This window comes from Anolis carolinensis, chromosome 2 (genome assembly GCF_035594765.1).
Source record: "Anolis carolinensis isolate JA03-04 chromosome 2, rAnoCar3.1.pri, whole genome shotgun sequence".
NCBI lineage: Eukaryota > Metazoa > Chordata > Lepidosauria > Squamata > Dactyloidae > Anolis > Anolis carolinensis.
The window spans coordinates 23,007,664-23,020,132 of record NC_085842.1 but is presented as its reverse complement, the minus strand read 5'-3'; the positions used below and the strand labels follow the sequence as shown (position 1 = coordinate 23,020,132).

The window sequence follows — 12,469 nt, the reverse complement described above, 5'->3', positions numbered from 1 at the left end:
CAGACTATGTTGGATAATCCAGAACGTTGGATAAGCGAATGTTGGATAAGTGAGACTCTACTGTATTTATTATGAATAATCAAACAACTCAAGGGGGTGTGCTGTTAATTTTTTAAAAGAGAATCAGAAACTCCGAATAGTGAAGAGCTACTTAATATCTCATAAAGATTTCTAACAAGGTTAAAAAAAAATCAAAACAAAAAATAGGTTGTCGAAGGCTTTCATGGCCGGGATCACAGGGTTGTTGTATGTCTTTCGGGCTGTGTGGCCATGTTCCAGAAGCATTCTCTCCTGACGTTTCGCCCACATCTATGGCAGGCATCCTCAGAGGTTGTGAGGTATGGAGAAAACTAAGCAAAGAGGTTAATATATATCTGTGGAAAGTCTAGGGTGAGAGAGGTCAGTATGAATGTAGTGTAGTTAATCACTTAAATTAGCATTGAAAAGCTTATCTGCTGTCTTCTTCCTGCCTCTGGGGCATCCTTTGTTTAGAGTCGTTAACTGCCCTTGGTTGATTCATGTCTGGAAACCCTCTGTTTTCAGAGTATTGCTTTTTATTTACTGTTCTGATTTTTGAGTTTTGTAATACTGGTAGCCAGATTTTGTTCATTTTCATGGTTTCTTCCTTTCTGTTGAAGTTGTCCACATGCTTGTGGATTTCAATGGCTTCTCTGTGTAGTCTGACATGATAGTTGTTAGAATGGTCCAGCATTTTTGTGTTCTCAAATAGTATTCTGTGTCCAGGCTGGTTCATCAAATGCTCTGCTATGGCTGATTTCTCTGGTTGAATTAGTCTGCAGTGCCTTTCATGTTCTTTGACTCTTGTTTGGGCGCTGCGTTTGGTGGTCCCTATGTAGACTTGTCCACAGCTGCATGGTATCCGGTAGACTCCTGCAGAAGAGAGAGGATCCCTCTTGTCCTTCGCTGACCGTAGCATTTGTTGGATTTTCTTCGTGGGTCTGTAGATAGTTTGTAGGTTGTGCTTCTTCATCAGCTTCCCTATGCGGTCAGTAGTTCCCTTGATGTATGGTAAGAACACCTTTCCTCTGGGTGGATCTTTGTCTTGACTCTCATGGCTTGTTCTTGGCCTTGCAGCTCTTCTGATGTCTGTGGTGGAGTATCCATTGGCCTGTAGAGCCCAGTTTAGGTGGTTGAGTTCACCTTGGAGGAGGTGAGGTTCGCAGATTCTTTGTGCACGGTCTGTCAGGGCTTTGATTGTGCTCCTTTTTTGACTTGGGTGATGGTTGGAGTTTTTATGAAGGTATCTATCTGTGTGTGTAGGTTTTCTGTAAACTGTGTGGCCCAATTGTTGATTGGGTTTGCGGATGACCAGAACATCTAGAAATGGCAGGTTCCTCCTTTTTTCCTCTCCCAATTTTCCCAGGAGGAACAAATGCACCAAACCGCCTCCAGGTGGCAGGCTACAAGCTTTCCTTGCCAGAACTATTTTGGCTTCAAACACGTGACTGGAAGCGGAAGTCAAGGCCTTTAGGAATGCAGGAGAAAGGGTGCAGCAAGAAAAGGCTTCCTTCCTTCCTTCCCAAGCAAGAGCCGGAGAATAGAGAACGCTTGAGAGGCAGAAAAGGTGCCAGAAGCAGCCAGATGTTGACATTGTACTGATATAACTAGTGAGTATGTGTTGATTTTAAATATGTTGATATGATCTATATTTAGCAGAAATTGATGCAACTACCCTGTTTCCCCTAAAATAAGACATCCCCGAAAAATAAGACCTAGTAGAAGTTTTGCTGAATTGCTAAATATAAGGCCTCCCCTGAAAGTAAGACCTAGCAAAGTTTTTGTTTGGAAGCATGCCTGCTGAACAGAACCAGAGCATACAGGATTGGTAAATATACGTACAATAGATTGTTGTACTTGGAAATAGTGGTAGTAACAAGAAATTCTTGATAGGATTCACAGTTTGTCTGGTTATGCTGGTTTGTGGTGACAACTACTGTACAGTATATAATAAATGTTCATTTTTTGTTCAACAATAAATGTGAATTCTTCTCCATGGAAAAATAAGACATCCCCAGAAAATAAGACCTAGCACATCTTTGGGAGCAAAAATTAATATAAGACACTGTCTTATTTTCGGGGAAACATGGTAGTAGCACAGAAAGTAGTAGAATAGAACCTGGAATTGAAATGTTATATTATAATATTTGAATAACAGCGGGGTTGTTTTAATGTTTTGTTCTAGCATCTGTGTTTTTTTTATTTTACTACTAGCTTGGGCACCCGGTGTTATTCGGGTTATTTGAAAAAGTCAGTTTTTAATTGTACAAAATGCATCAGGTTGTGGATGAACTACAACTGACATCATGCCAGGTGAACTCCGAGAAACTCCATCAGTTTGTTACGTTGGGCAAGTGTCCTCTAGATGCATCATTGGTGGGGTTCAGTGTGCTCTCTGGCTTTAGGGTAAACTACAACTCCCACTATGGTGCGTCAGTCCCCTCGAACCCTTCCAGTTGGTGGAGTTAGTCATGGGGGTTCTGTGTGCCAATTTTGGACCAGGTCCATCATCGGTGGAGGTCAGAGTTTCCCTGGTTGTGGGTGAACTACAACTCCCAGGAAGGAAGACCCGTTCCCTCCCAAATCCCTCCAGTAATCAAATTTCGGCATATCAGGTATGTGTGCCAAGTTTGGTCCAGATCCATCCGTGTTTGGGTTCACAGTGCTCTCTGGATGTAGGTGAACTACTGCTGCTCAGTCGTTTAGTCGTCTTCGACTCTTCGTGACCTCATGGACCAGTCCACGCCAGAGCTCCCTGTTGGCCGTCACCGCCCCCAGTTTCTTCAAGGTCAAGCCAGGATACCGTCCATCTATCTTGCCCTTGGTCGGCTCTCTACCTTTTTCCTTCCATTTTTCCCAGCATCGTGATCTTTTCCAAGCTTTCCTGTCTCCTCATGATGTGGCCAAAATACTTCAGCTTTGCCTCTAATATCCTTCCCTCCAGTGAGCATTCGGGCATTATTTCCTGGAGGATGGACTGGTTGCATTATCTTGCGGTCTAAGGCACTCTCAGGATTTTCCTCCAGCACCAGAGTTCAAAAGCGTCTTATCTTCCTTCGCTCAGCCTTCCTTATGGTCAAGCTCTCGCATCCATAGGTTACTATGGGGAATACCATTGCTTTGACTATGCGGACCTTTGTTGCCAGTGTGATATCTCTGCTCTTCACTATTTTGTCAAGGTTGGCCATTGCTCTCCTCCCAAGAAGTAAACGTCTTCTGATTTCCTGGCTGCAGTCTGCATCTGCAGTGATCTTCGCACCTAGAAATATAAAGTCTGTCACTGCCTCCACGTTTTCTCCCTCTATTTGCCAGTTATCAATAGGTGTAGTTGTCATGATCTTGGTTTTCTTGACGTTTAACTGCAACCCAGCTTTTGCACTTTCTTCTTTCACCTTGGTGATAAGGCTCCTCAGCTCTTCCTCATTTTCGGCCACCAGAGTGGTATCATCTGCATATCTAAGGTTGTTAATGTTTCTTCCAGCAATTTTAACTCATGCAGCCCTGCCGCACTCCTTTCCCAATCTTGAACCAGTCTGTTATTCCGTGGTCTGTTCTCACTGTGGCTACTTGGTCTTTATACAGATTTCTCAGGAGACAGACAAGGTGACTTGGTATCCCCATACCACCAAGTACATGCCACAGTTTATTATGATCCACACAGTCAAAGGCTTTAGAATAGTCAATAAAGCAGAAGTAGATGTTTTTCTGAAACTCCCTGGCTTCCTCCATTATCCAGCGGATATGGGCAATTTGGTCTCTCATTCCTCTGCCTTTTCTGAACCCAGCTTGGACATCTGGCAACTCTCGCTCCATGTATTGCTGGAGTCTTCCTTGCAGGATCTTGAGCATTACCTTACTGGCATGGGAAATAAGTGCCACTGTACGGAAGTTTGAGCATTCTTTAGCATTTCCCTTTTTTGGTATGGGGATATAAATTGATTTTTTCCCAATCTGATGGCCAATCTTGTGTTTTCCATATTTGCTGGCATATGGCATGCATCACCTTGACAGCATCACCTTCCAAGATTTTAAACAACTCAGCTGGGATCCCGTCATCTCCTGCTGCCTTGTTGCTACAACTACAACTTGTTATTTGAACTACAACTCCCCCAAATCAAGGTGAACTTCATACAACCTACCAACCAGGCACTCTCCAGCATCCGCTGAAAGACCCCCCCTCCCCATCTTTAATGGCTCCAGGGTAACCTTTTCCATCAGCTGGCCAGCTGACTAGCGGTTGGCAGATTTTCTGAGATGCACTCCATGCAGCCTCCCTCCCATTGCCCAGCATTGACCTGGAGAGGTTGGTGCGGCAGAGCCATTCTACCATCAGCACCATTTACCACTACTGTGCTGTGACCTAATCGCTAGGTAGCCATAGCCTGAAGTTATTTCAAGTCACTGATACCTTATAGGACAACTATACTGGGGCATTTTACCCCCCCCCCCCCTTTCACCATCATCTTAGTACTAAAACCAGGCTTGGCTTGGATTGGGGCTGCTGGCTTCTCTGCCAACGCTCAACTTTCAACTCTGTTCCTTCTGGGCTTTAGTGAGGACTTTTATTTTTATTTTTATTTTATTTTCAGATTTTAAAATTTTTTTTAATTATTATTCATTTTTTTGTGGAGACTTATCTTAATTCTCTCGCTGGCTCATATTTATCACTGATGACTGAGCTTAGCGAAATATACTATTTAATTATGTTTATTTAAGTTCAATTATGTAATATTTTAATTTAGTTTTATACGTTTATTTTGAGATTGTTTTATCCACAGTTTTGATTTGATTTATCATTGTCTGTTTTCGGCATTGAAAGTTTGCCATTTTGTTACTTATATTGGAAACCACCCTGAGTCCCCTTGGGGAGATAGAGCAGGGTACAAATAAAGTTTATTATTATTATTCTTATTGTTATTATTATTATTAACAGGAAGGAAACCATGAAAATGAACAAAATCTGGCTACCAGTATTACAAAACTCTAAAATCGGGACAGTAAATAAAGAACAACACTCTGAAAACAGGGGAATTCCAGATAGGAAACAATCAGGGCCAGCTAACACTTCCCAACAAAGGATTCCCCCCAGGCAGGAAGCAGCCAAGCTTTGAAGTTGCAAGAGTATTCAGTGCTAATCAATGTGGCCAATTACAACATTCACATTTGCCTCAGGCAGACCAGACTTCTTTCTCTCACCCTGGACATTCCACAGATACTGTATATAAACTCCACTTGCCTAGTTTCCAACAGACCTCACAACCTCTGAGGATGCCTGCCATAGATGAGGGCGAAACAACAGGAGAGAATGCTTCTGGAGCATGGCTATACAGCCTGGAAAACTCACAGCAACCCAGAATGGGACATCTTTGTTGCTCACTGGTGCTTCGATCTCGGGCCTTTTTCTCCAAGCAACCTTCTTTCTTTACCTCTCTCTTCTATTCACAGGGTACACAGTGGAGTCTTCCTCTCAAATCCCAAAAGATGAAAAGAAAGGGAGAGAAAAGGGCTGATGCAGAAACAGTTCAGGTAGGAGGTTTTATGGCACTCCAAGAGATTTTTTCTGGATGAGAGAGGTAGAGGTTGAGCCTTTCTTATGCAAAAACAGAAATAATTTGAAATCACAAATTGTACACACAGGCATTTTAGAGAGGGACACCTTTGTGTTCCGATGGTTCAGAGTACACAAACTTGGTTTTATGAATTATATTAATAAAACTAATATACAAGATTACTTTCAGGCAAAGTGTATATGGTGTATATGAAACGAATTTTGGAAAATTGGAATCTCCATAACCTTTTGGAGATTTTATGATCTTTGGAAAGGCATGACCTTGTAAGAAGTCACAACCTTTTGAAAAATGATGCCATAACCTCTTGGTAGAAACGTATCACCTGTTAGAATCATAAGCTTTTGGGAAAATGGTATTCATGCAAGGCAACTAGGTGTACCTGATGTACCTAGGTATGTCTGAACGGTTAGGGACAAAGATATGCCAATGAACAAAAACACAAATAGCAAAAACTGATTTGTAGCCCTTTTAGTACTAATCTTGGAGAGTGGTTCCTGGTCAAAATGGTCCCTGGTCAAAAGAAGGTAGGGAACCACTGATATATATAGAGAGCACTTTGGATAGCATAGGGAAGGGTGAACACTCTGTGGTGTTTGTTTTGCTGTCTGTGCTCCTGTTCAGAAGATTTCACCTCACTTTCTGTCCCTGTGATCATTGGATTTTGAAAATTTTGCTTTGTTGTGTAAACAAGGATTGGTAATGAACCTTCAGTGGAGACACCTTTTCCCCATGATAACTCTTTCAGGGGGTAAAATTTCTCTCACTTCCTATTGTCTCAGCCCCCTTCTTAACTATGAGTCATTTGTAAGTTGGGTGTCTGCAACTTGGGGACTGTGTATATATATGCAAATATAGGTAATCCAAAATCTAAAACACCTTTGGTCCCAAGCATTTCACATAAGGGAAATTCATCCTGTACAGAACCAAGAGCCAACAGGATAAGAATTTCCACACATAGAACAAGTCTTACATTGGTGTCTTCTGCAGGTTCTGTGTGACTCCCGAGAGGGTCTTTTGCTTTCCAGTCTTCAGGAGAAAAGCTGGTCTCTGTTAAAACCCTTCTCCTTGGACAAAGCGGTGATGGAAAGGCCAGGAAAGATACACTTCGTTCAGGTTAGTATCCACACACTCTCTGTCATTGAATTTCCAGCCTGCTTTTGCATAAGGGAATCTGACATTGTGTTGTCAAAGGCTTTCATGGCTGGAATCACTGGGTTGCTGTGAGTTTTCTGGGCTGTGTGGCCATGTTCCAGAAGCATTCTCTCCTGACGTTTAGCCCACATCTTTGGCAAGCATCCTCAGAGGTTGTGAGGTCTGTTGGAAACTAGGCAAGTGCAGTTTGTATATCTGTGGAAGGTCCAGAGTGGGAGAAAGAACTCTTGTCTGCTTGAGGCAGGTGTGAATGTTGCAGTTGGCCAGCTTGATTAGCATTGGTAGCTTCAAAGCTTGACTTTCCTGCCTGGGGGAATCCTTTGTTGAGAGGTGTTAACTGCAGACTAACTCAACCAGAGAAGTCAACCATAGCAGATCACTTGATAAACTCCACTCAATTGGAGAACTTTCGGCCTATTTCCAATCTCCCCTTTTTGGGCAAGGTCGTGGAACGTGTGGTGGCCGCACAACTCCAGGCATTCTTGGATGACACTGGTTTTCTGGATCTGGCGCAGTCTGGCTTCAGGCCGGGGCATGATACCGAGACAGCCTTGGTCACCTTAGTCGATGATCTATGCCGGGAACTGGACAGGGGGAGAGTGTCCCTGCTGGTTCTGCTGGACTTCTCAGCGGCCTTCGATACCGTCGATCACAGTATCCTTCTGGGGTGCCTCGCTGGGATGGGGCTCAGAGGCACTGTCTTGCAGTGGCTCCGGTTCTTCCTGGAGGGGTGTTCCCAGATGGTGTTATTGGGGGACACCTGCTCGTCCCCACAACTGTTGTCTTGTGGGGTCCCGCAGGGGTCAGTACTGTCCCCCATGTTGTTCAACATATACATGAAGCCGCTGGGAGAGATCATCCGGAGTTTCGGAGTGCGGTGTCATCTGTACGCAGATGATGGCCAGCTCTGTCACTCCTTTCCACTTGTCACTAAGGTGCCTGTTCAGGTCCTGAACCGGTGTCTGGCCGCTGTGTTGGACTGGATGAGGGAGAACAGATTGAAATTGAATCCAGCCAAGACAGAGGTCCTCCTGGTCAGTTGTAGGGCTGAACAGGGAATAGGGTTACAGCCTGTGTTGGATGGGGTTGCACTCCTCCTGAAGACACAGGTTTGCAGTCTGGGGGTTCTCCTGGACTCATCGCTGAGCCTGGAGCCCCAGGTTTCAGCAGTGGCCAGAGGAGCATTTGTACATCTAAGACTTGTGCGCCAGCTGCGCCCGTTCCTTGGGAGGTCTGACGTGGCCATGGTGGTCCACGCTCTGGTTACATCCCTTTTGGACTACTGCAACGCCCTCTACTTGGGGTTGCCTTTGAAGACAGCCCGGAAGCTCCAATTAGTAAAACGGGCGGCAGCCAGATTAATAACTGGGGCGACTTACAGGGAGCGCACCACCCCCTTGTTAAGCCAGCTCCACTGGCTGCTGATATGCTACCGAGCCCAATTCAGAGTGCTGGTTTTGACCTATAAAGCCCTAAACGGTTCTGGCCCAATCTACTTGTCCGAACGTATCTCCTCCTATGAGCCAGCAAGATCCCTGAGATCATCTGGAGAGACCCTGCTCTCGGTCCCACCTGCCTTGGAGGCGCGGCTGGTGGGAACGAGGGACAGGGCCTTCTCGGTGATGGCTCCCCGGCTGTGGAACACCCTCCCAAGAGAGATGCGTCAAATTCCAACTCTGTTGGGCTTCAGAAAAGCCTTAAAAACATGGCTGTGTGCCCAGGCTTTTAATCAATAAATGGTGAAAATGACACGGACTGAACCAGGGGTCCCCAAACTAAGGCCCAGGGGCCGGATGCGGCCCTCCAAGGTCATTTACCTGGCCCCCGCCCTCAGTTTTATAATATAATATTTTTATATCAGTTTTAATAATATAATATATTGTATATACATATAATATTGATAATAATATTATAATGTTATACAATATAATACTAATAATAATACCATATAATAATATTAATTATATGTTATATATTATGTATTATATAATAGTATAGCGGTATAGTTCAATATAGTAATATATAATGCTAATATTGTGCTATGCTAATAATATAATATATTGTATGTACATACAGCTGCTCTGAGTCCCCTTCAGGGTGGGATATAAATGTAGTAAATAAATGCAGTAAATAAATAATTATTTTTAGACTTAGGCTCGGCCAAAGTCTGAAATGACTTGAAGGCACACAACAAAAACAGTCCTAATTAACTTGACTATCTCATTGGTTAGTAGCAGGCCCACACTTTCCATTGAAATCCTGATAGGTTTATGTTGGTTAAAATTGTTTTCATTTTTAAATATTGTATTGTTCTTTCGTTGTTGTTGTTGCACTACAAATAAGACATGTGCAGTATGCATAGGAATTTGTATTTTTTTTTTCAAATGATAATTCGGCCCCTCAACAGTCTGAAGGATAGTGAACCGGCCCTCTGCTTCAAAAGTTTGAGGACCCCTGGACTGAACTATGGACAAAGCATGAGGAAGAACAGATCTGATTTTATGTTTGAAATGTATATTATTAATTCATAATGTATTTTAATAGTTTTAACTGTTTTATGTGCTGTTTTATATTGGTTTGTATGGGCATCTAATTGTTGCCACTGTTGTAAGCCGCCCTGAATCCCTTTGGGTGAGAAGGGCGGGATATAAATGTGAGAAATAAATAAACCAACCTGGACACAGCATATGATTTGAGAACACAGAAATGGTGGACCACTCTAACAACTGCCATGTCAGACTACACAGAGAAGCCATTGACAGCTACAAGCATGTGGACAATTTCAACAGAAAGAAGGAAACCATGGAAGCAGCCAGGCTTTGAAGCTGCAAGGCTATTCAGTTCTAATCAAGGTGGCCAATTACAACATTCTTCTGGAACATGGCCATACAGCTCGGAAAACTCACAGCAGCCCAAATCATATGGTCTTTCTTAGTCTACTTGATTGTAGATGGCCATTTCTATCACACCAGAAGTGACTTGCAATTCCTCAAGTCACTCCTGACACACACACAAAAAAAAACAACTGGGTTTCATAGCCTAATAAGGATTTGAGAATCTTAAAGAGTCATAGTTCAACACTAAAAACACTATATACCACACTGGCGCCATATTAATTTGCCTTCTTTCCTTTTAAAGGTGGATGGTGATGATGATGATAATGTCCATGTTACCATACATTTTTAGCTGAGGAAAATGCCGGGGGGGGGGGGGGGGAGAGAGAGAGAGAGAGAGAGAGAGAGATGTTTTGGAAGATCTTTGCTATGACATGGTTTGTCACACAAACATGGGCTGCTTAATACTTTCAGGAACCAGTGACCTTTGAGGATGTGGCTGTATATTTCACTAAGGAGGAATGGAACCTACTGGATCCAAAACAAATGGCTTTATACAGAGAGGTGATGATGGAGAACTATGAGAATGTATCCTCTCTTGGTAAGTTAAGTAAATAACGAGGTTGTTTGTTCCACTCTCTCATACATCTGCTATTATCTATGGGCTCAGCTGGAGTAAGAATCATCTACAGCAGTGGTTCTCAACCTGTGGGTCCCCAGATGTTTTGGCCTTCAACTCCCAGAAATCCCTATTAGCTGGTAAACTGGTAACGTTGCTGGCCAAAACACCTGAGGACCCACAGGTTGAGAACCACTGATCTACAGACATTTTGTTGCCTGAGATCTAGTGTAAAAACCCCTCGCTGTCTTGTCTGTGGTGTGTTAGGCCTTCTTCTGAGTGATCAGATGGAAAAACATAGGAAAATATGTGTTTTGCGTCCAAAATGAATAGTCTTGCCATCTGACTGGTGGCAACCTGCCTGATGGCAAGGCAATTTTCTGTGATGTTTGGGGAAGAAAAAGCAATATGGTAGGTCTTCCATGGGGATTAGGGGCAGAGGACGTTTGTGGATGAGAAAAAAAAACCAGAAATGGCTAAAGGGTAGTACTATTTTTTTCTTGCGGGAATAACTCTAGAATTGTTAGGTCCTCCAGGCCAATTCTTTGATCAACTTTCAGCAGAATTTGACCATAGTGTTGTCCTGGAGGACCTAGAGACTCCTAGAGACGACATATTACAAAGCTGTGAATAATCAAATCCACAAAACCTAAACCCATAAATGTGGATGGCGAACTGTAGAACTAACTAATGTAGTGGTTCCTGATGATGCTTTGCTCAAGATGTACTGATTTTTTAAAAAAATGCAGCTGAGCACCAAGCACTGATATGGGTTCCTTGCTACTATCCTTGCTGATGGGAAGTTAGGGAGAAAATGCACAGTCAAGAAATGCTTGTGGCATGTTCTCCCCATTTAAGAAGAAAAGAAACCACTAGCAAATGATTTGGCTCCTCAAGAGCCCAGTTGCAAGGAGACATATATATATGTATATGTGTGTGTGTGTGTGTGTATCCTTTAAATGTACCGTGCAGCTTTCTTGATTAGTCCCAATTCTGTCTTAGTGTTTTATCCTTTCTTCACTTTGAATTCCAGTCCCAAAGCCAGAGCTCATTTCTCAGATGGAGCAGAAGAGAGAGCCGTGGGTGCCAGATGCCCAGGACGGGGGTGAAGTGGAAAACTCTGATATCAGATCAGGCCATTTATTGGGTAAGACAAATTAACACAATTCTGATGTAAAACCCATCTGGCAATGCTTAAACATACTCTCCTTACTCTGATCTTTTCATATGCCTTCTTGTAGTGTTTCTGTGAGTATTTATGGCAAAGTGACCTATTATGCTGCCACTGTAGCAACTTTCTAGTAATGCTTTAAACTATTTCCTAACCTTGGGTGCACCTAACTTAAAAGCCAACCCGTTTCTCACAATTACCCATGGGTTCAGCATTTACAAATTCAACCATTCACACACTGAAAATATTTTTAAACAAAATTCTGAAAAGCGTTGATTGTGCCATTTTATAGAACATTTGACATTTTACTATGCTTTTAAATATAAAAGGCCTTGAGAATCCAAAGATGTTAGTATTCATGGGAATTCTAGATTCAAACCCTGACACTAATCACTAATCCCCACAAACCATGTGATGCACTGAATTGAGTGGTGTGTGGAAAGCAGAATGTATGGGGAATGAATGAATGACTGAATAAGACTATTTCTATCCCGCCCCATCTCCCCAGTGGTGACTCAGAAATGGGGAAGACAGAAATGAATTGAGAAGAATATTTATTTAACTATCCAAGTACCTAGTACTGTTGGAGCAGTGGTATGTACCTTAACCAGGAAAAAATTAATAGAGGAGAAGAATGGAAGAATCACTATATATCCATGCTCCGCAGAAAGACAGACAGGTCCATAATATGATATGAGAACACCAACCTTTCCGGTCAAAAGGGCATGACATTCTCTCAAGAGCCATACTGCTTGAATCTTAAGCAAACAGACCAGTCTCCCACTATTTCATTTTTCATAGAATCATTGAGTTGAAAGAGACCTCAAGGGCCATCCAGTCCAACCCCCTGCCATTCGGGAACACACAATCAAAACATCCCCAACAGATGGCCATCCAGCCTCTGCTTAAAAACTCTAGAGAGGGAGGCTCCAGTACTGGTTTTTTTCTTTATATCCCTCAATTCCAGCACTTGATTTTAGGTAAAGATTTTCCCTTGACATTAAGTCTAATCATGTCCGACTCTGGGGGTTGTTGTTCATCTCCAATTCTAAACTGAAGAGTCGGCGTTGTCCGTAGACACCTCCAAGGCCATGTGGCTGGCATG

At 42.9% G+C, this 12,469-nt stretch overlaps 1 protein-coding gene across 1 annotated transcript in view; it reads left to right on the top strand.

The window, feature by feature from the left end:
- LOC100552976 (zinc finger protein 850) overlaps window positions 1–12,469 on the top strand; it is a 31,731-nt gene continuing 19,262 nt past the window's right edge. The window contains exons 1-5 of the mRNA XM_062969307.1: window positions 1–1,628; window positions 5,464–5,544; window positions 6,576–6,701; window positions 10,049–10,175; window positions 11,227–11,340. Of these exons, the coding sequence (XP_062825377.1) occupies window positions 5,500–5,544; window positions 6,576–6,701; window positions 10,049–10,175; window positions 11,227–11,340 (412 nt within the window). The 5' untranslated portion in view covers window positions 1–1,628; window positions 5,464–5,499. The remainder of the gene's footprint in view (window positions 1,629–5,463; window positions 5,545–6,575; window positions 6,702–10,048; window positions 10,176–11,226; window positions 11,341–12,469) is intronic.